Genomic DNA, 26,200 nt, shown 5'->3' with positions numbered 1-26,200 from the left:
ACCTACAAAACAATTATGTGGTTCACCAGACAGTTCATGAACTACCTTGTCTTTTTCCCTCTTTCCTTTATATACAATTTTAATCCATTAATTATTTCATACCAATTAATGACTCTTCTCATATGTTAAACATAATCCTATTTGTTTTAATCCATGCTGCAATTATCATATGATTAAGGCATCAGAACCTTTAGCTTATCTAGTTATTACTTTAAACAATGGGAACTGTTCTCCCAACCACATCAATGATTATGGCATAGCAGGCATCTTCCTATTCACATGGATGAGTCTTCTTGACATTGCTGACAATGGCGTTCTATATAATATAAATCAGGAGTTGGAACTGTGACTCTGGAAGCAAATAATGTGAAAAGCCCTTGCAGACCTTTCTAGTCAGGAGGATCATTTATATTTTTCTAGCCTTGCTCCAAAGTCTGTGATGATTAACTTTTCAGTTTATTGTTAGGCTGCCTGCAACATCAAGGACATCCTAAAAAGAAACCTGGGCAACTACTAGAAATAAGGGCTGGGGAGGTTACTTCTTTGAAAAATACTGCTCTCTGTTTATTTCCATGTTGCTGCCATTCTGGTAGGCTATGTTCTTTAAATCACTTTACACATGTATGAGCATGTAGATACCAAATGCTCTTGTATCATGACTATGGGCAATCCTGAAATTACAAGTTATTTGGACAACTGACCACATGCATCTATATTGCAATGTGCTTGTGGGGGCTTGAGTTTGTTATCAATTGCCCATGGTTTTGCACAGAAAAAAGTAGATAAAATGTGCAACCACTTCATAGTCGGTATTTCTTTTCATCATTAGAATGGCCTGTGCAGGAGTAACATCTTGAAGCTGAAAAAAAGATTTAATTATAGGTAATTGCCATGGCCAGTGATGTTATTCCCATTGTGCAGGTGGGACTTTGCAATGACACCAGCCCATAATATTTAATCATCATATAAATGTTACTCATAATAAAAACAAGCTCAGCAGTAACAGCAAAGCTGTGACACTGGAGCTCCACCCCAGGCCTTCCAGTATGCTTAAAGACTAGGTTTATCTGGCAGGCTTTTTGGCCTGCATTGATACAGTATATATCTAGGCTACACGATTCTAGCATTTGGTAGTGTACTTCAGTGGTTCTTAACCTTTTTGAAAGAAACGCCCCCTTGAGTCATTGAGGAAGTTATCATCGCCCCCCCTCCCCGCGGTGATGATATCTTATGTATGTATGTATGTATGTATGTATGTATGTATGTATGTATGTATGTATGTATGTATGTATGTATGTATTTATTTATTTATTTATTTAAAGACACTTAAATCCAATGACCCCTGAAAACAAAATTCAATTACAAGAAAATGAAATGCCCCCCAAAAGTAACATTTAATGATTTAGTTGCAAGCGAATTTTAAGACGCAAAAAGAAATATAAAAAGGGCATTAAAACCGCAATGCAGGAACTAAAAATGTCAAGACGAAAACTCTGAAACTAAATTAAGATTGGAGGAAAATATATATTCATGCACATTGTAAAAAGGCTGCAGCCATCTTCACAGGTTTGGCTTGCTCCAGCGCCCCCCTACCGCCCCCTTCTGCTCCAGCACGCCCATGCCGCCCCTTTTCGTGCTACCGCCCCCCTGAAAAAAGAAATCACCCCCTGGGGGGCATTATCGCCCACGTTAAGAACCACTGGTGTACTTGAACAGCCATGGCTCCCACCCTACATAATTCTGGATTTCTAGTTTCATCAAGTGCATAGCATTCTCCTACGGAGAGCCCTAAAGAACTATGACATAGGTCTAAATTCTTCCCAAATTACAAAACTCGTTAACTCAATTAGATAACACTGTGGCATTTAAAGCGGTATCAAATATCAACACTGCTGTTACTGTGTTGTATAGATACACTGATATAACTTCTATCCTTTGGTGTTCACTCGCTATTTGAAAAGCTATTTTTCTACTGTTCTCCCTCTTATTTATTTTTCATCTCTTATCTTATCTAAAGGCCACGATATTCTTTTGAATACGAGTAGAAAGCAACATACAGCCGATAAAAAGAGAGTGAGTGAGAATGTGTGTATGCGTGTCTGTCTCGAACGATACATATACTGCATATAAAACGAAGGAGGCGGGGCAAAGGGTGACTGCGACGTTAGCACCTGCGCGCTGAAGAAGAATGAAGTACCCGGAAGTGAGCCAGGTCCCTGCGCATGTGCTCTGGCCTTTGGAAGGGTCACGGGACCGGAAGTGGCGTCGTCGGCGCTCGTGTTGCCGTGTTTTGTGAGCGGCTTTCGGTTGCCGCGTGCGGGCGAGATGGATGAAATGGAGGGGGTGTCGGGCGCCCCGCTTCAGGGCGACGTCGGCCTTACGGGGCTGAAAGTCTTGGAGCACCTCCAGACCCTCAAAGTCGCTTGTGAGGGGACCTGCCCGCCAGGACTGGCCCGGGAGGAAGGGGCCTCGTGTCCTCCTCCTGAGGGTCGCTCCGCGGCATCGACTCCTGAGGGGCTTCCCACGTTGCCGGAGGCCGCCCTTCACGGGGGCGACGGGCAGGAACGACTCCCCCTCCTCGGGTCAGGAGACGCTGCGATGGAAGAGGAGCCGCCCCTTTTGGGCAGCCGCCGCTCCTCCTCGGAGCGGGGCTGGACGTGGCCGGCTTTGAACTCTGGAGCGGGAGTAGAGCCAGTTCCCGGGTTTGGTGAGGGAGGCCCGGAGACGCCGGCGGGAGGAGCGCAAGAGGTCAAAGAGGAGCTGCCGCCACCACCTCCGAACTCCTGTGGCGGCTCCTCTTCCCTTCTGGTTTCGGACGGAGATCTTACTCAGGGGGAGTTGGCGGGAAAGTCCGCCTCACAGACCAGTGAAAAGTTGCCGGAGGCGGTTCCGGCGGCCCCAGGGAAGGAGACGGAGGAGTCGGCCGTGGGAAGCAGCGGCAGCACTGCTTCTTCTTCCGAATCTGAATCCGAGTCCGAAAGGTGGGTAGCCTTGGCATCCCTTCAGTTTCTCGAGGAAGGGACTTCCGCGTCTCTGCCCCACTCCTTTCTCTGAAGTTTGCTTGGGTTTTATACGGCGCGCTGGAAGCGTTTAGTTAGCAGGCAAGGTATGTAAACCTCAGAAGTGCTGTGTAAACGAACGGTTTATTTCTTGAAGTTGTCTCTCTTAAAACGTAATTCTAGGCTTGGGATTTTACGATTTGCTGACTGTTGGCAGAGGAGTCTTAGAATTGCAGAGCTGGAAGGGATCCTAGGGATCATCGAGTCCAGCCCCTGTCAGGGATGCACGGGGGAATCCAACTCCCGGTCTCTGGCTCTGCAGCCTGATAATACCTAAACTACTGAGCTATCCAGCAGTTTTTCACGGGGATGTATGACTATGTTGGCTTGTTGGTAACGGTAGGAAAATCAGTGAGCCAAATGCTTGGTTATTCAAAATGTCAGAATAACAGAGTTTTTTAGTATTTTGTATTTTTTTGTTGTTGTAGGGTACTAGGGTTATACGTTTTAATTCTGTGTAAACTGCCCATTGTTGTGCTTACACTAATGCAGCCATATATAAATTGATAGAATGAAGAAACCAACAAATGTAGCACCCTGGAATTTGGTATTTTGCTTAACTTTCAAGGCCCTTAGATTGCCTGACTATAGCATTTTTGGGCTAGAACTCCCAGAGTTAGAATCTTTCTTCTGAGAGTCTAAAAAAGTACAGTTGTGTTCAAAATTATTCAACCCCCACTGAAATTGAATGTTTTGGCCATTTTGACATTGATTTTGATCATTCAGTCATCTTGCTTACATTTACATGAAAGAGGCACTTGTAGGTCAGAGAAATATAACCTTAAGTTTATAATGAAATAACCACAAATGTCTTTTCTGTGCTCACATCATTATTAGTTTTTATTCAACCCCCAAGTGACATTCAATCTTAGTACTTAGTACAACATCCTTTTACAGTTATAACAGCTTTTAAACATGAAGCATAGCTTGACACAAGTGTCTTGCAGCGCTCTACGGGTATCTTCGCCCATTCTTCATGGGCAAAAGCCTCCAGTTCAGTCAAATTCTTAGGCTTGCGCACTGCAACTGCTTTCTTTAAGTCCCACCAGAGGTTCTCAATCGGATTTAAGTCTGGTGACTGCGATGGCCACTCCAAAATGTTCCAGCCTTTCCTCTGCAACCATGCTCTAGTGGACTTGGAGGTATGCTTGGGATCATTGTCCTGTTGAAAGGTCCAACGTCTCCCAAGCCTCAGGTGTGTGACGGACTGCATCACATTTTCATCCAATATCTCCTGGTACTGAAGAGAATTCATGGTACCTTGTACACGCTGAAGCTTCCCTGTACCTGCAGAAGCAAAACAGCCCCAAAGCATTATTGACCCTCCGCCATGCTTCACAGTAGGCAAGGTGTTCTTTTCGTCATATGCCTTGTTCTTCCTCCTCCAAACATAGCGTTGATCCATGGGCCCAAACAGTTCTAATTTTGTTTCATCAGTCCACAGAACACTATCCCACAACTTTTGTGGTTTGCCCACATGACTTTTGGCATACTGCAGTCGACTCTTCTTATTCTTGGGAGACTTGGGGGTTCTGGCATGGAGACCTTCATTACGCAGTGTGCGCCTTATTGTCTGAGCTGAAACGTCTATACCCACATCTGTCAAATCTTTTTTCAGTTCCTCAGCAGTCACACGGGGACTTTTCACCACTCTACGCTTTAGGTAGCGCACAGCAGTCGAAGTCAGCATCTTCTTTCTTCCACGACCAGGTAGCATTTCAACAGTGCCCTTTGCCTTGAATTTGCGAATGATGCTTCCTATGGTGTCTCTTGGTATGTTTAACTTCTTTGCAATCTTCTTATAGTCATTGCCCTTCCTGTGAAGACAAATCACCTCTTCTCTTGTCTTCCTGGACCATTCTCTTGACTTCACCATGTTTGTAACCACACCAGTAAATGTCTAGAAGGAGCTGAGTATCACAGTCATTTTAAAGCTGCCTAATTGGTGCTTATTATGCTTGATTGGTGCTCGGTGACATCCACAGGTGTTTTCAATACCTGATCGAAAACACCTGAATGAACCTCTCTTCTTCAGAGTGGTAGTCTTTAAGGGGTTGAATAATTGTGGCAATGAAGAAACCACAAAAGAAACATTTACTACTGTATTACATAAACAATTGATGTTATTTTAGTTGCATTTGGTTCTTTAAAACGTCCTTGTAGGATTTCATTCTGAATACAATTCCAAATGTACACTATAGTCCCTAAACCCCTTTACAGCATTGGGGGTTGAATAATTTTGAACACAACTGTAACCTTTCTAAGTTCTCTTGGACCTTTCTAAGTTTTCTTGCTAAAGGAAGCCCTGAACTCCACAGAAGCTCTTTGTGTAATGTTTGTAGTTCTCCAACAGGTGATTGAGAAACAGAGCAAAAGAGTACAGATGATTTTCAAATTATATTTTCACATATATTTCCTATCAAAGTTTTGCTTGTTTGTTACCAAAGCATAGAACTTTTCTCTTATTTTATGTTATTTTAACATAACTATTTTATATTAAAATAACAAAATAGTTTTTAATAGGTTAGAGAAAAATACTGCACGTGTATTTGAGGTTATATGTATCTGCTTGTAAACCTTATTTTCACTTTGTAATGTGGACTGCTGTGAATAGAGCTCTTTGTGCTCTTTATGTTTTAAGCTGAAAGATAAGGAAACTGCAAGTTTGAAATCCATGTTACATTAGTGTGAGACTTACTAGTACTTGTGTATCTTGTTTTAGCATGAATTTTCAGATATTGTAATGGAGGAAAGAGCTACACAGAGCATTGGTATTTTAGCATTTTTGTGCTGGAAATCTCAGTCACACTTTGATGTTACAGATTTCAAAGTAGGAATCATGTTAGTCTGTGAGGATAGTCAAAAACAAAATGCAAAACTGTATTCATGTTGTGTAGTGTGTTGTATGCTAGTAGCTATTTGAGATTAACACACAACAGGCTACACAACAGATACAGAGATGGATTGGACTATCCATAGGCAAGGGTGAGTGATCTCACTATTAGACCACTAAAACAGTCAACCACTCCTGCAAGAGATTGGCCCTACAAGAAACTTTATGTTGCTTTCATGCTAGACGAGTTAAAGCTATTCAGTACATGCAGTTGGGATTACCTCAGTTGATAATTTGTATCAATAGTTATGTATTTAAAATAATTTTATCCCATTTTTCTCCTTAAAAAGGACCCAAAATGGGTTATGTCATTGAAAGACAATAATTAAAGCTAAAAAGAATAAATATACAAACATTAAAGAACAAACAAGTACCACCCAGAGAAATGGTAAACAAAAGCAATACTAAAAACACATTCAAAGCAGTAAGGCATAACAGTCCATCAAAATATCTCATTCAGGCAGCCATTCACTCACTCAGGGGAAAGCTTGCCTGAAAAGAAAGATCTGCCTGCTTGTGGAAGGACAGCAAAGATAAGGCCACTCTGGCCCTGTGGAAGGGAGTTCCAATGTCTGGGAGTGGCAGCAGAGAAGACCCTCTCCTGTATCCCCAGTCAAATGCACCTGTGAAGGTAGCGGAACCAAGAGGAAGGCCTTTTCTGATGATCTTAATATCCAGTCAGGCTCATAATGGAATTTGAAGAGTTTTAGACTCATTGAAATTTCCTGACTCCGTTGGCAGCCCCACATAAAGCGTGTTACAGTAATCCAGCTTGGATGTAACTAAGGCGTCACAGTGGCCAGATCAGATCTATCAAGTGGTTGCAAATTCATTCTTGGCCTGTGCGGAAGACTGGGCATCCAGGCTCAGAGATGAATTCAGGAGCACACCCAAGCTGCACACTTGTGTTTTCAGGAAGTGTAACCCCATCCAGCCCATGTTGCATCCCTGTTCCTTGATCTGCCTTTTGACTGACCAAGAGCACCTCTGTACTGTCTGGATTAAGTTTCAGTTGATTTACCCTCATCCAGTCCATTACTGGTGCCAAACAATGATCTAGAGCCACAACAGTTTTCTTAGATTTAAATGGCAAGGATAGATAGATAGAATTGAGTGTCATCCGCATACTGGTGACACCGAACCCCAAAACTCTGAACAATCTCTCCCAGTAATTTCATGTAGATGTTTAATTGTGCCTGCCTACATGCACATATACTTGTGTTTCCCTCTATTTAACATGTCTGATAAAATGGATTCAACCCCAGAAGCTTACACTGAAATGTAAAAGTTAGTTTTTAAGGTACTACCGTATTCTTTTGCTTTGCTTTTTATTTTGTTTTGGTTTTGTGTGACTGAGATTTCAGCAGGTATTAATGACATGGTGTGGTATATCTTTGCACTTAGAAGAACTATAGGCTTAAAAGCTATGCAGATGGAACATATTTCTTTAGTTTATAATGTTCTACCTTTCAGGGGAATTCATGTTAGCATGTTGGATGAGGTAGTAATTCTGTGCTAGGGAAGCATGTGATTTTGAGTTTCAGATCTTACTGCCCATTGTCTGATATCCTTGCCATAAACTGCATTGTTGGCCCCACATGCTGCTTATGTATTTAACAATGAGGGGTTATGATAATTTTGAGTGTTTAATGGCATGAGAAGGTACTTATTTTTGAGTTTTCAAATCAGAAAGAAAAATTGTTAGTGACAAAAAATTTCTGATAATAGGAATTTCTGTGAAGATTCTCAATCATCCAGATATGGTTATCTGGAAGTTGAATCATGGCAACTGGACTTCTTGTTAGGTTGAAATGTTTCACTACTCATCCAAGTAGCTTCCTCATTCTGACTGAAGAAGCTACTTGGATGAGTAGTGAAACGTTTCAACCTAACAAGAAAGAAGTCCAGTTGGCATGATTCAACTTCCAGATTAATATAGATTATTCTGAGTATTCATTGTTCTTTGAAAGGACCCTAAGTTCTTTCTCAGTTTGAGTCTCAAGTTTCACATGCTATTCAGTTAATGGCATCCAAAGATTACATGAAAGTAACAGTATTAATTGGGAGGTGGCAACTTGGCATAGTGTTAATTATCCCCAGGACTGTTCATATGTTTCCCTCAGCCTCTGAAGACATTTGTGCTTTCTTAATGACACTTTCAGCAAAGGCAGTCCTGAAGACCACCTTCAGTACCTGTCTGTAAAGGTTGTGGTAGGGTTAGGATTAGACCTATCCATTGCCTTAATAGAGCAGACTGTGCAATCAATTGGAAGGAATGTTTCCTGATTCCCACGTGATTCCTGTCTTGCAGGGAGAATGGAATTGTAAATAGTCCTGTTTCATGATTGAATGTACCCATGAATGTTCCTTTCTTTCTAAGCCTTTGCTCCTATTTGTGCCAGTATAAGGCATTACACTATAATAAAAATTTGAAAAAGGTCAAATTCCTCCAAGGTATTGGTGTTCTCACTTTTACAGAATGCATGACCATTGAAATTGTCTTGCATTCTTAATCTGGGATGTCCCAGCAGTCCTTCTGTTGGTGGCCTCTGGCATAGCAAAGAACTCATCCTTTTTGTTTCATTAGTGTAATAAGAAGTATTTACTATTCTGTTGTTGTTATTACTACCTGAGTCATCAGATTTTAATGTAGAGTGGATCATCTGATCTTTGACTTCTTAAAATTCAGTGAAATTGCAAATTATGCAAGATCTTTGCTTCATTTATCTCCTTTGGCAGGTGATGCTAAGTAATCCATTCTGTTCTGTTTGGAGGCTGTTGCAGAATACAGTTGTATTAAAATGAAGTAAACAATCTTCAGTTTCACACTGGTTCTGCTACCAGAAGTTATAATTTTTGTTCTTACTTTGAAAAAAAGTCATTTGGGCTTGAAGTGGAGTTCTGTATTTTTCAGTATTTTAGATACAAGATTTTGCATGTCACTTGATTTTAAGAGTATTATTGTACATATTATACATGTTTTGTCTTTCTTTTCAACAAAAACAACTTCACAACAAGGTCCAGCCTTTGCAGTAGTAGCACTTTTTTTGGATTTTTTGTTTGCCATCTGTGTGGGTTCACGTTTGGCACTCCTTTCTTTCATCCCCCCAATAAAGGGTGACACTTCTTCTGCTTGCTCAAACTTTTTATTAACTTCCAATTGAGTGTCATGAATAATTATTTCTGTAGGACCAATGGGCCCTTCTAACTAGTGCATAATCCAAACTGCCTTTAAACCCAGATGTGAAGAATGGTTTCACCAATGAGGGTTCACCCCAAAACGCTCTTGATCGGTTGGTTTCCTGATGGGCTTTGTGAAACTGGGGCATATGAATACACAAAATGTGTATTCCACTTCAGTAGGTGCTACTGGTGGGGATTCATTCCAGTCTGGCCTCCCTTCTTCCAGCGATCTTCCTCCTTTGGGTACTCATAAACGGTCCATTCTACATGTTCAGTCTCTTTTAACTGGACCGTGATTCCCCCATGCCCTCTCCTGTATGAATCTCTTCTCTTCTTCTATCCTTTTTACTGTCTAATGGATTTATTTTACTTTATTATTGTCTTCTCTCTCTCTCCTCTAGCGGTAATTTCATCTTAGCTTTCTCTTTGGTCCAGGGATCCTCTATTTCCATCCACCCACCCATCTTACCGATATCCCCTCCCCCTTCAGCTCATTCTGTTTTATTTCCTCCTCCTCCTCCTCTACCTCTTGCCCACAATCTATCCGTTCTTTTATATATCCCTCCATCTCTGCCACTAGAAAAGTCTCTTCTATTGGTGCCTCCGCTTTTCCCGTCATTTTCATACTCTTTTTCTCTTGTATCTCTAACTGTTCAACTGCTGGCAGTAGTGTATAGACTGTTTCATAACCCTTCATGATAGGTGTTTGAGGGGATGGCTCACTCTCCTCCTTTTTGGTGGGTTTTTGTTCCTTCTCACAGCATCTCTGTGTCCTGCATTTTTGAGATCTCTCTCTGATAATCCATCCCCTTTCAAATGACTCCTGAATATATGTGTGGCCGGCCCAGTCTCATACCATAACATTTTTGGTAATGCCTGGTGACCCAGCCCTAAAACTGGCCCAAACAGTCACTCACCAACAGGACACTTAGCTTCCATCATGCTACAGTCTAGCTCTGACTTGGCTATGTTAAATAGAAAGCAAAAATCCACAAAGTAACTTTATAAACATACCAGCCTTGTGAGATAGGTCACTGGGACCATCCATACTTAAACTCAAACACTTTCTCTGATAAGTAGTTGAGGAGGAAAAGATGGATTTAGTTTAGTACCTCAGTGACCAGGTACAATGTAGGATTTTGTGTTTATTGAGAATAGGAAAAAGGCAAAAATAAATCAAAGTTCTAAAAAGACAAAAAGGCATAAAACCTATAGCATCAAGAGGTTTGGGGAAAAGCAGGAAATCACAATAATAACAAACAATAAAGCTAGCACTCTACAGTGGGGTCTTGACTTAAGAACGGCTTGAGTTAAGAACATTTTGACTTAAGAACCACTCTCATAGGAAAATATTGACTTGACTTACATACTTAGATTTGAGTTAAGAACTGAAAAAAACCACGTGGGAGGCAGGGAAAGTGCAAAATTTGAACTTTCAGTTAACTGTTGGCCAGTGAAAAGGGTGCCTGTCTGCTTCCTTACTCCTCCCAGTGTTTAGAGAGTGGATTGGGAGACAGTCTTCAGACTGCCTGGTACTGTCCTGCCTGGACTGTATTTTCCCTGCCTTCCCTGAACCTTTCTTGACCTAAGAAAAAAAGAAACAAAATATCCCCCTCTAGTGGTCGAAGGCAGAATAGCAGCTTCCCATTAGTTTCTATGGACGGAAAAGAGCAGATACGGATCAAATGGTTTTCAATGCATTCCTATGGGAAATGCAGATTTGACCTGAGAACTTTTTGACTTGAGAACCGCCTTCCAATACGGATTAAGTTCTCAAGTCAAGACCCCACTGTACCTGATACTGACATTGTAGAGTAAAATATGTCCTAGGTTCAGAGCCTGCACAGCACACATTTCACTACAGTGGCATGACAGCATAGCAGCTGAGCATAGAAATGAGCAAGCTAACTCTCTAGTGTATTGTTGCCCTTTTTATATATTAATCTTAACTTCCAGGCACTTCTACACTTTTAGCCAATCAGGTCTCATCCTTTTTCAGAGATGCATAAGTACAAGCAATACCTCATGCGCCCGCGCGCGCACACACACACATCTTCCCAACTGGAGCTGCATTTTAATTAGCACAGTGCTAGTCTGTGCTTGATTCCCAGGTTCGATTCCCAGAAGACAAACCACAGGTGATTTCCCTCTTGTTACTGGGGCAGAAAATTACAAGTGCTACCAGCATACAATTTTTCTCATACAGGCCTGCTCTAAGATGAATTCCTTCTCCTGTTCTTCTTTGTATTTTAATTTCTTGACACACTCTCGAGTTTGAAAAGGAGTTCTTCTTAGACTTGCTCTGCACTGAGCCTTGAAAGAGCTTATTAAAGTGCAAGGTAGCAGTGGAGAAGCTCAGAAAAGTTAGCTTGTTCCTTTTTTAGCCTTTCCAAGACTGAGAGGTGACCTCACCCCCCACAATTTTAGAGAGTGGAGACATATTCTTCCCCATAATCTAAAGCAGCCATTCTCAGTGGGGGCCATATGGTCCCCTAGAGGGCTCTGACACAGTTGATGGAGGCCATGGACTGGAAACAATTCTTTGCACACCAGCTTATAAGGTTTGTAACATGATTTATATAATCTTGATTTGGCCTATATCTCTTTTATATTGTGTCTATGACTTTGGCCAAAGACAGGTTAAGAATAGCTGATCTAAAGTGTCTCTTAAGCTCCAAATACATATGATCTGCCCTAATATATATATAAATTGTACAACATCAGCCTCTCTCCACTTATGAGCTAGCATGGTGTTTAGCAAGCTAGCAAGGCTCTACAATTACTGTTGTAATAAATCTTTTCTCAGACATACACTGAAAAAAATGTCTTCCCAGAGAATTGTTTGAACACTGTGAGAGAACACAATTTGAGAAATAAAATTTCACTCTTGTGCAGTGATACAGATACAGACAGTTCATCCTCTGTCTCCTCCTCTTCCTCCTGTCTTCCATCGTTGTCTGAAGATGATGAACAACAGTGTAAGAAAGAAAAGAACTCTGGCAATACTAGGAAAAAAGGTGAATCAACTGAAGTAAGTATACCTGAGAATTTTTTTTATTATTTTTTGCTATCATGGGGCAGGTTTAGATATTTTCTTGAATGGTTCAGTTCTGGTTCTGCCAAGATAATGGGAATATTTGGAGAGCAATATTTAGCAAGGGATGTATGGTGGAAATGAGGAGTACTTACATACTCCCATGTTTGTTTATCATTTCTTGCAATTTCCTGTGCCACAGCAGTTTTCCTCTCAGCACTTTTTACTTCGCTTTTAGAGACTGATTGGAGAAATTGTAAGTGTAAATAGCCATGAGAATATACACTAGGGTGTTGTCTTTTGTGTTTTGGATTACAGCTCCAAGAATTCCCCAGGAAGAATTTTGGAAGTTGCACGCCACAAACATGCAGATGTCTAGATTTCAGCCTCTTCCTAAGAAGGTTTCTTATTTACACCTCATTATGGCATAATTTTGTCTCACTCACCCATTTTTGCTGTGGTGCTTCCTGGGAGTTGTAGTTCTTATAGAGGAGAGGTGTCCTTTATAGAGCCAAGTGGGCAGCCAGATGATAACTCCACACCTATAATATTCTGGTTCCTTGTCAGCAATGGTAGGGGTGATTGGCTGACCAGTAAATAACATGAAAGGCCTTCTTGGGTCTGTGGGGATGTAGACATCTGCAAATTTGTGTTTATGAGGTATTGTTCACAGAATTTTTCCTGGGGAATTGTAAGAGTTGCAGTCCAGAAACATGAAAGAGCACACCCCAGTAAGCACTTGGCAGATGAGAATATGTGAGTGGAAGTCTCAGTTTAACTTGTATATTCAAAGGAGAAGGAGAGCATTGCTTTGTGAATGATATATCTGTGAAGATTCTCAGTTATCCAGGTGAGGTATCTGGAAGTTGAGTCATAGCAATGAATGAATGATGTTTCTTCTTTATAACATTTGGTTGTACCTTCAACTACATTACTGTTTCCATAAAGTGGAAGTACAGTGGTGCCTCGCAAGACGAAAATAATTCGTTCCGCGAGTAGTGCTGTCTTACGAAATTTTCATCTTGCAAAAAGCAGTTTCCATCTTGCGAGGCATTGGTCTTGTGAAAACCATTTGTCTTGTGAAGCACGGCCATAGAAGAAGCCGTCTTGCGAGGCACCACAGCGATTGAAAAAAACATTCATCTTGCAGGTTTTTCATCTTGTGAGGCACCACTGTAATGGTAAATATATAGCTTTACTTAGTTTCCTGTCTTTATTTTACATGCTTTCCCTATTGTTGAATAAGCTGGCTGAACAGCTTTTCTTTTGCCAGAAAGGGCCTGTGAGGCACTTTTATGTAGTCATTTCATCTTTGGAATAAACAAGGCTGAGAGGACTCAATTTATCTCAGTATCAACTGTCTCTCTTCTTTTCTATTTTGATCTTTTGGAGTTCTACATTTAATGTTGGTAAGTGTTAAGCCACATATTGTGCACCTATTTTCCCTTCTCTGTATCCCACATCTTTATGTTTATGGTAAGATCATACTATGGTTGCACAAGGTCTTCCAGTTGTGGAGACTGGAGGGAAAGACTCCTTGAATAACTCTTCTTGTACACTGCCTTCTTGTGGGTATAATGTGTGTGCGTCCACACAGTTATGTATAGATTATTCAGAATGTGCAGTACTGTAGTAGTATTTGTACTTTAACATGAACATCTTTTGAAAACTATTTATCCAGAAGGATTCACCAAATATTGAAGAGTTGACAATAATTCTGCCTGAATCTGTTGAGCTAATGCCTTTTGGAAAGGTTTCCAGCATCATTGAGCACCAAGGTAATCAAGATGTCTATGTTGTCTTCCCCCCCCCCCCAAAAAAAAACATCATCTTGTTCATACAGTTAATTGGTCTCTATCTGCCTTTTGGACCAGTATGATACAAGGCTAAAATCCTGTTTCAGTTATTAGAGACTTCCTGCTTCTCTCTTAACTGATCTGTCTCAGGTTTAATCAGTCATTGCATGGAAAGAGTGTTATTCATAATACAGTTGGTGTTACACAGGTTTTATTGCTGACATAAGCTATAATTAAATTATTTTTTAAAAAATAAATTATTTTCAAAATTCCATTAGAAGAGATGCTGAATGTGGGCTACAAGCAGAACAATTAAGCTGAAGAAGCAAGACAGCAGAGAAGGTTCAGAGTACAGTGGTGCCTTGCATTACGACGTTAATTCGTTCCAGCAAAATCGCTGTAGAACGAAAACGTAATGCGAAATTTAAAAGCCCATAGAAATGCATTAAAACCCGATTAATGCGTTCCTAGGGGCTTGAAACTCACCTTCCAGCGAAGATCCTCCATAGCGTGGCCATTTTCGCTGCCTGTGCAGCGAGAAATCCATCCCAGAAAAGAGTGGGGAGCCATGTTTTTTACCCGGTGGCCATTTTGAAACAGTCAATCAGCTGGACGAAAATCATCGCTTTGTGAGAATCGGTTCCCGAAGCAGGGAACCGATCATCGCAAAGCGAAATTCCCCCATAGGAAATATCGTTTTGCGATCGCAAAACCTTCAACGTAAAGTGATTTCATTGTAAAACGGAGCGCTCATAATGCGAGGCAGCAATGTATTCCTATCAGAATTTTTTTTAAAAAAAATCCACACACAATCCCTTCCTGTTTTATTATTTCACGTTTTGGCCACTTGAAGCCTTTTCCAGGCCTGATGTCAGTGGGGATTAAAAGGGCTTGAAAGCCCCACCAACATCAGGGTCTTTTCCAGGGAGTCTTCTCATGAGATAGCCAAAGTATTTGAGCCTCAGCTTCAGGATCTGTCCTTCCAGTGAGCACTCAGGGTTGATTTCCTGCAAAGTGGATAGGTTTGTTCTCCTTGCAGTCCAGGGGACTCTCAAGAGTCCCCTGCAGCACCATAATTCAAAAGCATCAATTCTTCGGCGATCAGCTTCCTTTGTGGTCCAGCCCTCACTTCTATACATCACTACAGGAAAAACCATAGCTTTGGCTATGCTGACTTTTATCAGCAAGGTGATGTCTCTGCTTTTTGAGATGCTGTTGAGGTTTGTCATTACTTCTCTCCCAAGAAGCAGGCATCTTTTAATTTCGTGGCTGCTGTCACCATCTGCAGTGATCACGTAGCCCAAGAAAGTAAACTCTGTCACTGCCTCCATATCTTCCCCTTCTATTTGCCAGGAGGTGATGAGACAAGTGACTGAGGTTGAGGTTGAGCTTCAGGCCATTTTTTGCACTCTCCTCTTTCACCCTCATTAAGAGGTTCTTTAATTCCTCCTCACTGCCATCAGAGTGGTATCACCTGCATATCTGAGGTTGTTGATATTTCTTCTGGCAATCTTAATTCCGGCTTGAGATTCCTCCAGCCTGGCCTTTCGCATGATGTATTCTGTATATAAATTAAATAAGCTGGGGGACAATATACAGCCTGGTCGTACATAAACATAGTGGACCCAAACAGCAATATCACCAGGGAAGACACCACAGACAACTAACTAGCTGGCTTTCCTGGACTGTGCAGTTATCATAGGATCCAATGGCAGTTTAGGAATAGAAATCCACAGAAAACCTACACACACTTATCAATACCTGCGCTTTGATTCTCATCACCCATTGCAACACAAACTAGGGGTCATCAGGATGTTAAAGCACAGAGCAAGAAACATCCTCACCTCTATACAGAGGCCAAGAAGAAGGAAGATGGGCATCTGAAGACAGCTCTTAAGGCCTGTGGATATCCAAAATGGGCCTTTAACAAGGCAGTGTCCTAAGCCAGCAGGACAATGGAACAGTTTGAGAACCTTGGCAATGGAAGAACCTAGGCATTCCTTACATGGCAGGTGTGTCTGAAAAGCTCAAAACGATTTTTGGCAAACACCACATACCAGTGCACTCCAAACCCACAAAAACCATAAGGCAGAAGACTTGTCCACCCAAAAGACTGGACACTCGAACAGAACAGGAACACTATAGTATATGTGGTCCAGTGCAAAGAGGAGTGTTTGGAGCTCTGTATTGGAGAAACCAAACAGCCACTAAACATGCTGTCCTTTCATCAGTCCCCAGAAAGATCAGGACCACACATGAGAAAGACCACTGTTAATGACTGTTAACAACCGATGACAATGGGTGGAGGAGGACTGCAGAAGTGGGATTTTTACTCAACCCCCCCAAGTCCTTTGTCCATCTAAGGAGCCTATTCAGACCAGGGGGAAGTGAAACCAATGTGGAGGATATATCAGGGATCTCCTACCAACTCTCCTTAGATTGAAGAAGCTACTTGGACGAGTAGCAAAACATTTCAACCTAATTGGAAAGCAGTCTAGTTGCCATGAATCAGCTTCCAAATAACCTCACCTGGATGACTGAGAATCTTCACAGATACCTTGGACATTAGGTACTTGGGTAGCATGCGGTTGGTAAGAGTGGTTTGCTGCCCATATATGCAGTCACTGTGTACCATAATGCTACCTTAGACACACTATAGGATGATCTTACCTTATGCAGCTCTAGGAATGGTGAAATTAGACTACCTCCTTTTTATATTAATTGTACTATACAGCTTGTATTATACTTAGCATGTAAAATATTGGATATTATGCTGCCTTTAATGATTTTCTTTCAGGGAATAATTGTATTGACAAATGTTACAAGCACATCTTCTTGCTTTCCCAATAGTGAATGTTAAACTTTTGCTGGATAATTAAGAGCAATTTACATTTTTATGAAATAGTCCTTGAAATATTTTCATTATGTGTTTGTGTTTCTTTGAAAATTGAGTCATTTTTAATAGTGTTAAGTAAGTATAATTTCAGGTATTGAAAGGGATGTCTGTGAGAACAATATACATTACGTAGGCAAGGTTGATTACAGTTCAGTTTAATATTATTTCCCATTAATTGGATTGGTACCTAATTATTTAATAAAGTGTTATAATAGCTTTTCTTGACCTTTAATTATACTCTCCTCGGTCTATGCCATCCTTAATGGAGAGTTATCACAGTCTGATAGGCATCTAGTAATTTCTGATAAAGGTGACTACAATTTTATAAAACAATTGAGCTTCCTAATTTGAAACAACAAATAAATGAAAAGCAAGAATAGAAACTGGCAGATTATAATGGCAGGCTAACAGTAGTTTTCTGTCAGCTTTACCACAGGAGTACCTTCAGAGAGGTTCTGGCATCAGCACTTCTGTGATAAGTTGCTGTTTGCTGTAGGGAGTCATTTCAATATGCCTCCTGCTTGCTGATCTTTTTCTCATCCAGGGAATTGGAAATGGTATAAGTCATAAAATCTGGCTGGTTGTGAAATCCTTGTATGTTTCATTGCCACCACTGTTGAAATTATAGGAGGAAAATGTGGGGAGGCTGAATGAAAGTGACAGACCTCATCTTTGAGTTGCCCAATTGTTGTGTGTCTACACTTTTGTGTTCATTTTTGTGAGGAAGTTGAATATGTTCTTGGCATATATTTACATATCTTTGTCATAGAATGATCACAAGAATAACTAGTTTCCTTTAGTTTTCTTTTGAATTTGTAAATTTTTTTCAGCATTTTTAATGTTTCACTTTTAGTAATAATAGAGTCAGAGAAGGGACTTCCACCTGTGAATGAAGATACTGTGTTTTTCAAAGATGATCATCATTCAATAGGAAAGGTAAGCAAATCACTTCCATGCAGTCTTTGCCTGTTTGTGCTCTGTGCATGGTACAGTCTGCATATTTTTACTCATTGTTGCTGGTGTTGTGAGTACTTCTGAATGGCAAATGAAAATTTAAAATGTTACTAGCATAAAGGTATTACTTTTATATGTATTTTACAGGGTACATTTTTTGGAAGATAACCAAATCAATGTATCAGTTCAATAGGCATGCTGAGAAAGGGTTAAATCCAATATTAGCCCTATCTAGAGTAGATCCAGTGAAATAAGTAAGCCTTAAGTTATTTCTGACTAACAAAGTAGTATAACTACTTAACAAGAGACATACACTTTTAATTAGTCCGCTTTAGGAAAGAAGAGAGAGAAACAAGATCAGAGTTCAGATGGACATCTCTGGTTGTAGATGTTTCATAACACTCTTACCAGCAGTTCTGACAGGTCCACGTGATTGTTGTGTGGCTTTCTGCCTGTATGCTTCTTGACTCATATGGGTCAGTTGGACAGTATCTTAGAGTAGACCCCTTGGGCCATCTAAAAAAAGCCCCAGCCCCCACAGCCTTCCTATGCTGTGAGGCATAGGAAGAGGAGGAAAGGAATCAAAGCGATCCCCCAGCCTCGCTGACTTTGCAAAGATAGCAGGGATGAGGGATCGCTTCTGACAGGCTTCTCTCCCTATCCATGCCATGGCATAGGAAGAGGAGGGAATGGGGACCCAAGTTATCCCCCATCTTCACTGTATTTGCAAAGACAGTGGGACTGAGGGATCGGTTAGGTCAATCTATGCTCCTCTTCCTATCCTCACTTGAGCATAGGAAGAGGAGAAAAGGGGGACCCAAGCAATCTCCCACCCCTGCTGCCTTTGCAAAGACAGCGGGGATGGGGGATCACTTTTGACAGGCTACACTCCTCTTTCTATTCCCTCTGGGGTATAGGAAGAGGAGCAAAGGGGGACCCAAGCGATCCCCCAACCCCCTCTGTCTTTGCAAAGGCAGCGGGGCTGTGGGATGGCTTGGGTCCCATTTTCCTCTTCCTATGCACCCGCAGGGGGATAGGAAGAGGAGGAAAGTGGAACCCAAGGCATCCCGCAGCTCCACTATCTTTACAAAGGCAGCGGGGCTTGGGGATCGCTTTGATCCTTTCCCTCTTCCTATGCCATGTGGGTATAGGAAGAGGAGCAAAGGGGAACCAAGCCATCCCCCAACCCCAGGGTTGGGATTCTGTTTGGGCAGGGTTTTGCAAGCTGCCCAAAGGGAAAATCCCTCTCTGCTTATGCCCCTGAGAAACAACTGATCTGCAGGGGCATAAGCAGATAGGGAACAAAGGGACATAAAAGTGTTATATTTGTTGCTTCCTATTTGTTGGGGTCTCTGGGCCCCAAGAATATGAGCAACAAATATCTGACGAATCAGGGATATTCCTTGAATATCCTGATTTTTTAAAAAAATAGTCATCCCCATGTCTACTTTAAATACCTGGCAAGTACGGCACTAGTACTGTGTGACACAATCAGATGTGTGGTTGGTTGCACCATTCTTTATATAAGTTTTATAAATAGGTGGACCTGCCTTTTTATCTCCTGTAACTGCATCTGAACTCTTTTTGTAAATGTATTCTTTTCACACTGGCTGGAATCTTGTGGGTGTTTTATGTATATATAGGTTAAATCGGCGGTCCCCAACCTTTTCCCAGGTGCGGACCAGTGGGGGTGTGTGTGGCATATCTGCAGGGGGCGGAACTTGCACGTGCACATGTATGCAACGGTGCTCATGGGGGGGCACTTGCAGGGGGTTAGGAGATTTGTGTCCACGGCCTGGTCCTGGATAGGCTACAGATTGCTGCTGGGTTGTGGACTGGGGGGTAGGGGACCTCTGGGCTAAACTACAGTACATAACATAGCAGTAAATTGCTAACAGCCAGTGAAGTGTCAGACATTACAGTGTACATATCTGATTGTGTAAGAGACATGCACCTACTGGTATAAGTCACAATTAAAAGAGTTACACAATTTAACTTATGCATTTGTAAATCACCAACAGGAATCTGGCCTATGTTTTTAAAATCTCTTCCTTATCTTTAGCATTATTCAGTTCTTTATTGGAAGAGTACTCACATCCTTTAAAAATAAAAATAAAAAATTTCCTGGAGTAGTTCCAGGACTATTACATTTGAAGCTGTGTTTCAGAATTTTGACAAAAAATGCTTAAAAGCCATTTTATGTTCCTGCCTCAGTTCACTTGCTGTCAATCTTGTAATTATAGAAAACACTTTGTTTTTTAAAGCTACAATATCCATTATTTTGCAGGTCTTTGAGGTATTTGGTCCTGTATCTCATCCATTTTATGTACTGCAGTTTAACAGTCCTGAGCATATTGAATCTAAAGGTATTAAAATACATGATGCTGTATACTTTGCTCCATCAGTTGAGAGCTTCACCCAGTATATATTTCCTGAAAAATTAAAACAGTAAGTATTATATCTTCAAATGTATTTTTTACTTGAAAAATTAAGTTCTTTCAGAATTAGAACCACATTGCTTAGAAAGATATATTTATTAAGCTTTCCAACTTGCCTAGATACACCTTAAAATTATCCCTTGATATTTATATACTCCTGTATGTAAGCAATACTTGCCTCTTAAAAGACTAATTATCATTGTAGTTGGTTGCTTTCTACTTTTCTGAAAATTCCCTCATTTCACCTGTGATATGATATGGAAAGCTTATGTATTTGACCTGATGTCAATTTCATTTGCTCTTAAAGCCATCTCCAAACATAAGTATCCTAATCTGTTTTATTTTTTTTTTCATGAACAATTTTAACCACACTGAAGGAATACATTCAGAAGTTTAAACTGTGTGTCTTCCCCTGAAAAGATAACTAAACCAATCTGAAATAAAGAGGAAATTTCAATATGGAATCATTGAAGTGTTGCTGTGTTTTCAATCGCCCTTTCCTTACTTAAACACTTCATCACATTAACCTTGTGGTTTTGTTTATAGCAGAGATGGAGCCCTCCAGATATTATTGGATTGCAGTTCACATGATCCCCTGCCTTTGTATGTGTGGTCTAGGACTGATGAGGGTTGCAGTGTGACAATGTCTGGAGAGCCATACCCTATCTGTGTGCCAGGGATTTCATTTATCATCGGGACAGTCCAGAGTTTATCTTTACCCACAGCTCACATGCACACAGGCATGTGCAGAGAAAGCACAAGGGATTATTGCAAGGAATGAGGCATCTGTATGCACTTTCTTTCATACAGATGCCTCATTACTGCATTTTCTCCCTTAGTAATTTCATGGTGCATAGAATGTGGGAGATAGGTAGGGCCTTGAGGCCTGTAGGATGCTTTTGCGGGAAGCGCTGGGCTTTGGTTCATGCTGGATCATACCCTGATTGTTTCAGTTAAAATCTATTCTTCTAGAGAGAGTTGATGTTACAAGTTTCTGATTAACATTGGTTCATTAGTGCTTTGACGATTTGTAAAGTGCAAATATTCATTTAGATGCATAGGCTTTAAACTCACAACCTACTTCTCTAGAAGTCCTAATTTGTCTTGATTTAAATGTGAGTTAGAGTAGACTTGATATGATTATTGTGTGCTTGAATTTAATGTAAACCTCTTTGCTTCATTTTGACACAGTGCAGATTTAACAAATGTCTTACATTCCTTACTCCTAGGAATTTGAATATATTTCAGATATTCTGAGAAGGGGCTTTAATAATTGTTAATTTATCGCTCATTTTCTAACTGCTAAGTTTCAGGATGGCTAAAGTTTAGAAATGAGTAAAGCCATGTTTAAAAATTGCTTAAAGGTTTTTAAAAGTCCTATTTCTCTAGTGTTCAGTGTCTTGCCTGTCAGCTTCATCTCATGTGCTATTCCTTATATACTTCTATAGCCTGTGTGAAAGCTTTAAGACCTTATTCAAACTTGACAGATCTGACATCCTGTGACACACAGAGAACCACTGTCATAAAATATTTATATCAGGTGAGGGAAAAAGGCAACCCTAGGGCCCCATATGGCCCTCTGAGACTATTTTTGGAGACTCATCAGACTCCCTTGCTTCTGGCTTTAAAATATTTCACATAAAAATATGAGGTAGTCTTTTGGAACCCTCCAAGAACTGTGTTTCACCTTTTAAATAGGAGGGCCTCTTAGAACCGTAAGTTCCTAACAGGTTCTTAGGGATCTTAATCCTTGTGGTGATGTTGAGAACTGTACCTTGTATTGGGCTTTGTAGTTTAAAGTGGTGCCTCGCTTAGCGATGTTAATTTGTTCTGAAAAATCGCTGCTAAGTGATTTCATCACTAAGCGAAACACAGTTTCCCATTGAAATGCATTGAAAACCGGATAATCCGTTCCAATAGGAACAAATTGTCGTCCTTAAGCGAAAATCACCATAGGAAACATCGCTAAGCGAAATGCGGTTCCCCAATTGAAATGCATTGAAACCTATTCAGTGCATCTCAATGGGGGAAAAATACAACAACAAATTTAAAAAGAGTCGGAACAAAGTCAAATTTGGTTAACAAAGGGTTTATTAAGTGCACTCTATGATTTCAAACATTTTAAACAGTAAACTTTAACGTTATAAATAACAGAAAAACATTTAAAAAACAGCAAACATGAGGCTGCTTAAACCATCGTTAAGCGAAACGGGACGCAAAATTTAATCGCTATGGGAAGCATGGTCCCAACCATTGCTAAGCGAAAATCGCCCATAGGGACCATCGCTAAACAAAGCGAAAAAACGCTCCGAAAAAGTCATCACTAAGCGATTTCATCGCTAAATGGAGCGGCTGTTAAGCGAGGCACCACTGTATTTTTTTAAGGATCTCTTGAATACACAGTACAGTGGTGCCTCGCACAGCGAGGTTAATCCGTTCCGGATTAACCCTCGCTGTGTGAAAGCATCGTTGAACGGGGCAAGAAAACCAATTGGAACGCATTAAACAGTGTTTAATGCGTTCCAATTGGGCTGAATACTCACCGTTCAACAATGCTTCCGGGCGGCGGGCGGCCATTTTCGCGCCGTCCCCTCGCTGAATGAGGGTGCGAAAATAGCTGCGATCAGCTGTCCGGCGGGTCCAAAATGGCCGCCGGAACAGCCGAAATGGCCGGCCGCAGCGTTTTCGCGCCCTTGGTAAGCGAGGGGAGGGCACGAAAACGCTGCGCGCAGCCATTTCGGCTGTTCCGGCAGCATTTTCGCACCCTCCCCTCGCTTACCAAGGGTGCAAAAACGCTGCGCGTGGCCATTTTGGGGTCGCACGGTGGCCATTTTGGACCCACCAACCAGCTGATCGGCGGGTCGCAGAGCAAAGGTCGGTAAGCGAACCGCTTACCGACCTTTGCTCTGTGAATTGTGCCCTATCTAGGTGCCGTTTTGCGATCGCTTTTGCGATCGCAAAAACGGCACCATTGCGCGGATTCGTCACTCTACGGAGCGACCATTCTGCGAGGCACCACTGTAGTTACTTAACCTAATATTGTTTAGCCTGTAGATTCTTTTTTTTAAAAAACCTCTTGTCTTGTCTTTTAGAGAGAGAGGATCTGATGCATCATGGAAGAATGATGAAGAGCCTCCTCCTGAGGTAAGTCACATCCTTTGAGTTCTGATTTTACATTTGAACAGTTTTAAGTGGTTCTGATTTAAAATGCATCTCAGTATTTGAGCGAATATTACAGAAAACATTTCTTAACATGCATCTGTGGTGTTTCACTTAGGAACATGAATAAATCATCACTATAGTTTTGTCCAGCAGCTCTTGGAACCGTCTGAAACGTACACAGGAGAGTTGGGGAACCCTTTAGAATGGTTCTCTATGGCATACAGAGTTGAGGGGGAAAGGGGATCTCTGGAGCAGGTAGTTCCAGTGACTGTAATTCCATCTGCAGACAATAGTACCATCTGATTTAGAGGGATCCCTTTTCCCCTCTAAGTCTTCTGATACACAGTCCATCCTATGCAGGATGGTCCCTTAACCTTTAGTACCATTTTCAGTAGGTTGGTGGGAGAAGGTGGGAGTGGGAAATTTCCATTCCAATAGCCTCTTCAACCAGTATGATGGTGGATGCCACCCAGTATCCCAAACCTGCCAGTGTGTGACTGAACCATCAGGTATTCTGATATTTCTTACTGTGCTCGCTGGTAAAATTGAAGTATTGCTGTTTCTCAAAGTCATTTTCCAGTTTTAACTTAGATGTTCTGATCTAGGTTTTAGATTTTAGTGATGATGAAAAAGAGAGAGCAGCAAAGCAGCAGAAAAAATCTCAGAATATAAGAAGAAAGAAGTTCAGACAAGATTATAGTAAGTAGCTGCTATTGTCTATGTTGGCCCTCAAAGTATGAAAAGTTAAAAGACCAATTAGTCTTTTTTCTTTATTTGTATCAGAGTGTTGCACAATTTAAAATTATGGATGTATGTGAAATATAGGTAAAATTAAAAAGAAATTAAAATGTTAAGATGATTAGACTATTTGTAGAAAAAGGAGATCTAGCGAATTTACAGTCCAGTACTTCTGGAAGTGAAGGATTGGTTGGCTGTATGCCATTGCTCAGAGGATTCCTGAGTGTACTTGCAATGCTTTTCCACTCTTCAGGGAGACTCCTCCTATGTCCCCCATTCCTGTAGTGATTATCTGTCCAGTTTATCAGATGCAGTGGGCAATGTCCATGAGAGCACATGGCATAATATAATTGCTAATCTTGAATATATCACAGGACTGTTTGTTTTTACTGCAGCAGACTAAATGGCTAATGATCTAGAAGCTGAATATCAGTATGACTGAATCTGTGAAGATTTTCAGTCATCCAGGTGAGGTTATCCGGAAGCTAAGTCATGGCAACTGGACTTCTTTCTTATTAGGTTGAAATGTTTTGCTACTTATCCAAACTGAAGAAGCTACTTGGATGAGTAGCGAAATGTTTCAACCTAATAAGAAAGAAGTCCAGTTGCCATGACTCAATTTCCAGACCAGTATGACTGATTACAACTTTTATCTCTTTGAGCTCAGTATGTTTTTTCCTTTCCTTGAAAAGTTCCAAGGTAATGTTGAACAAACAGATGGAAGTACTTAAAGCCTTGTCCAAGACAGTTGCATATACTCAAATATTTTGTTTAATGTTCCAGTGTAAACTATCAAATACAACTCTTCATTTCATTCCTACCTTTCCAATAGCCTTCCAATTTCCATTTTCCTATGATAACATGATTTCCACTCAGCTGTCCTGGCAGATGCAGGAAAGACAGAAATAAATGAACAAACATGTGGCAGGCTACATTTGGTGGAACTCTAGTGCAGAACAGCTTATGCACTAATATATCTTCCAATCGCATCCTCACTGAAGACAGCAACACTGGTTTCTATGCATTTGTAAACAATCTAGTAGCATTAATCTTTCTCTGTCCTCCCCCTTTGTTCCTCAGATGAAAATGGAAGTAATTGTCAGCCCAGACAACATCCTTCAGATTATTTTGGTGGATACTGTAGGGGAGAACCTAACCCCAGGTTTTCAAGGGGAAGATTTCCACAGTCATCTGTTCCTCCACGTTTTTTTAGACACCCAGCAAGGACTCCACAACACTACCCTGATTACACTGAACCTAAGAAGCCTTCAAGTTTTTATCAGCAGCGGAGGCAGGACAGTTCGTGGAGACATCAGTATTCCTTTCCTCCCCCATCTTTTGAAACTGTTAATAATGAAGCGAATTTTCCACCTCCACCCCCACCTGTAACTTGGGGATGGTCTCGTGGATGCTCTCAGAATATATATGATCCATTGTTCTCATTGCTGTCTCTGCCGCCGCCGCCACCTCCTCCACTTCCACCTCCACCTCCATCTGCTGCTACTTCTTCTAAGAGTATGAATCCTCCTTAGCAAGCAGTACCTGAATTCTTTCAGCGACCCTGAAAATGTCAGACTTCCTACCTGGACACTGTATATGGTTATATTTTCTAACAGAGCTGGAAGAGTGGATGGAATGGTTATGAATAAATTCAGAGTTCTAGTTTGTGTATAAAGGTAGATCTTTTAAATGAGGATTGAAAAATTGAAATTCATGTATGCATCCTTTTTGAAAACTGGTAAGAAAATAGCTAATGCCTTAATTTTTTGAAGGCATACTTAAATCTTATTGAAATATTTGGATATGGCTATATTTTTACTTCAGACTTCTATTATTTTACTTACTAGATATTGTGTAGGTTTCTATACTGTTTCTGCAGTAACAGATTTAAATACTATGCAGTGTAATAACAATAAAAAACTATGTGTGGATCTGTGGATGAAACTAGTATGCACAAAGAATGTATACTATATTGAACTTTCAGATCATATGTTCACTGTTATATATAACCAAATACCAGTTCATAAAATAAAATTGTGCAGTCACA

The 26,200-nt window shown here is 40.9% G+C and overlaps 1 protein-coding gene across 1 annotated transcript; it reads left to right on the top strand.

Moving 5' to 3' along the window:
• Positions 1 to 2,251: 2,251 nt before the first annotated feature.
• On the top strand, positions 2,252 to 26,200 carry NAF1 (nuclear assembly factor 1 ribonucleoprotein). Its single transcript, XM_020809932.3, has 8 exons — positions 2,252 to 2,981; positions 12,031 to 12,166; positions 13,851 to 13,947; positions 17,715 to 17,797; positions 20,103 to 20,263; positions 23,346 to 23,397; positions 24,021 to 24,114; positions 25,234 to 26,200. Exons 1-8 carry the CDS (start codon positions 2,326 to 2,328, stop codon positions 25,683 to 25,685), a joined length of 1,731 nt encoding a protein of 576 aa, XP_020665591.3. The 5' UTR covers positions 2,252 to 2,325; the 3' UTR covers positions 25,686 to 26,200.

The sequence above is a fragment of the Pogona vitticeps genome, chromosome 5, assembly GCF_051106095.1.
Source record: "Pogona vitticeps strain Pit_001003342236 chromosome 5, PviZW2.1, whole genome shotgun sequence".
NCBI classification, from domain to species: domain Eukaryota; kingdom Metazoa; phylum Chordata; class Lepidosauria; order Squamata; family Agamidae; genus Pogona; species Pogona vitticeps.
The sequence above is the reverse complement of the archived record's forward strand: the minus strand, read 5'-3'. Positions and strand labels throughout refer to the sequence as shown.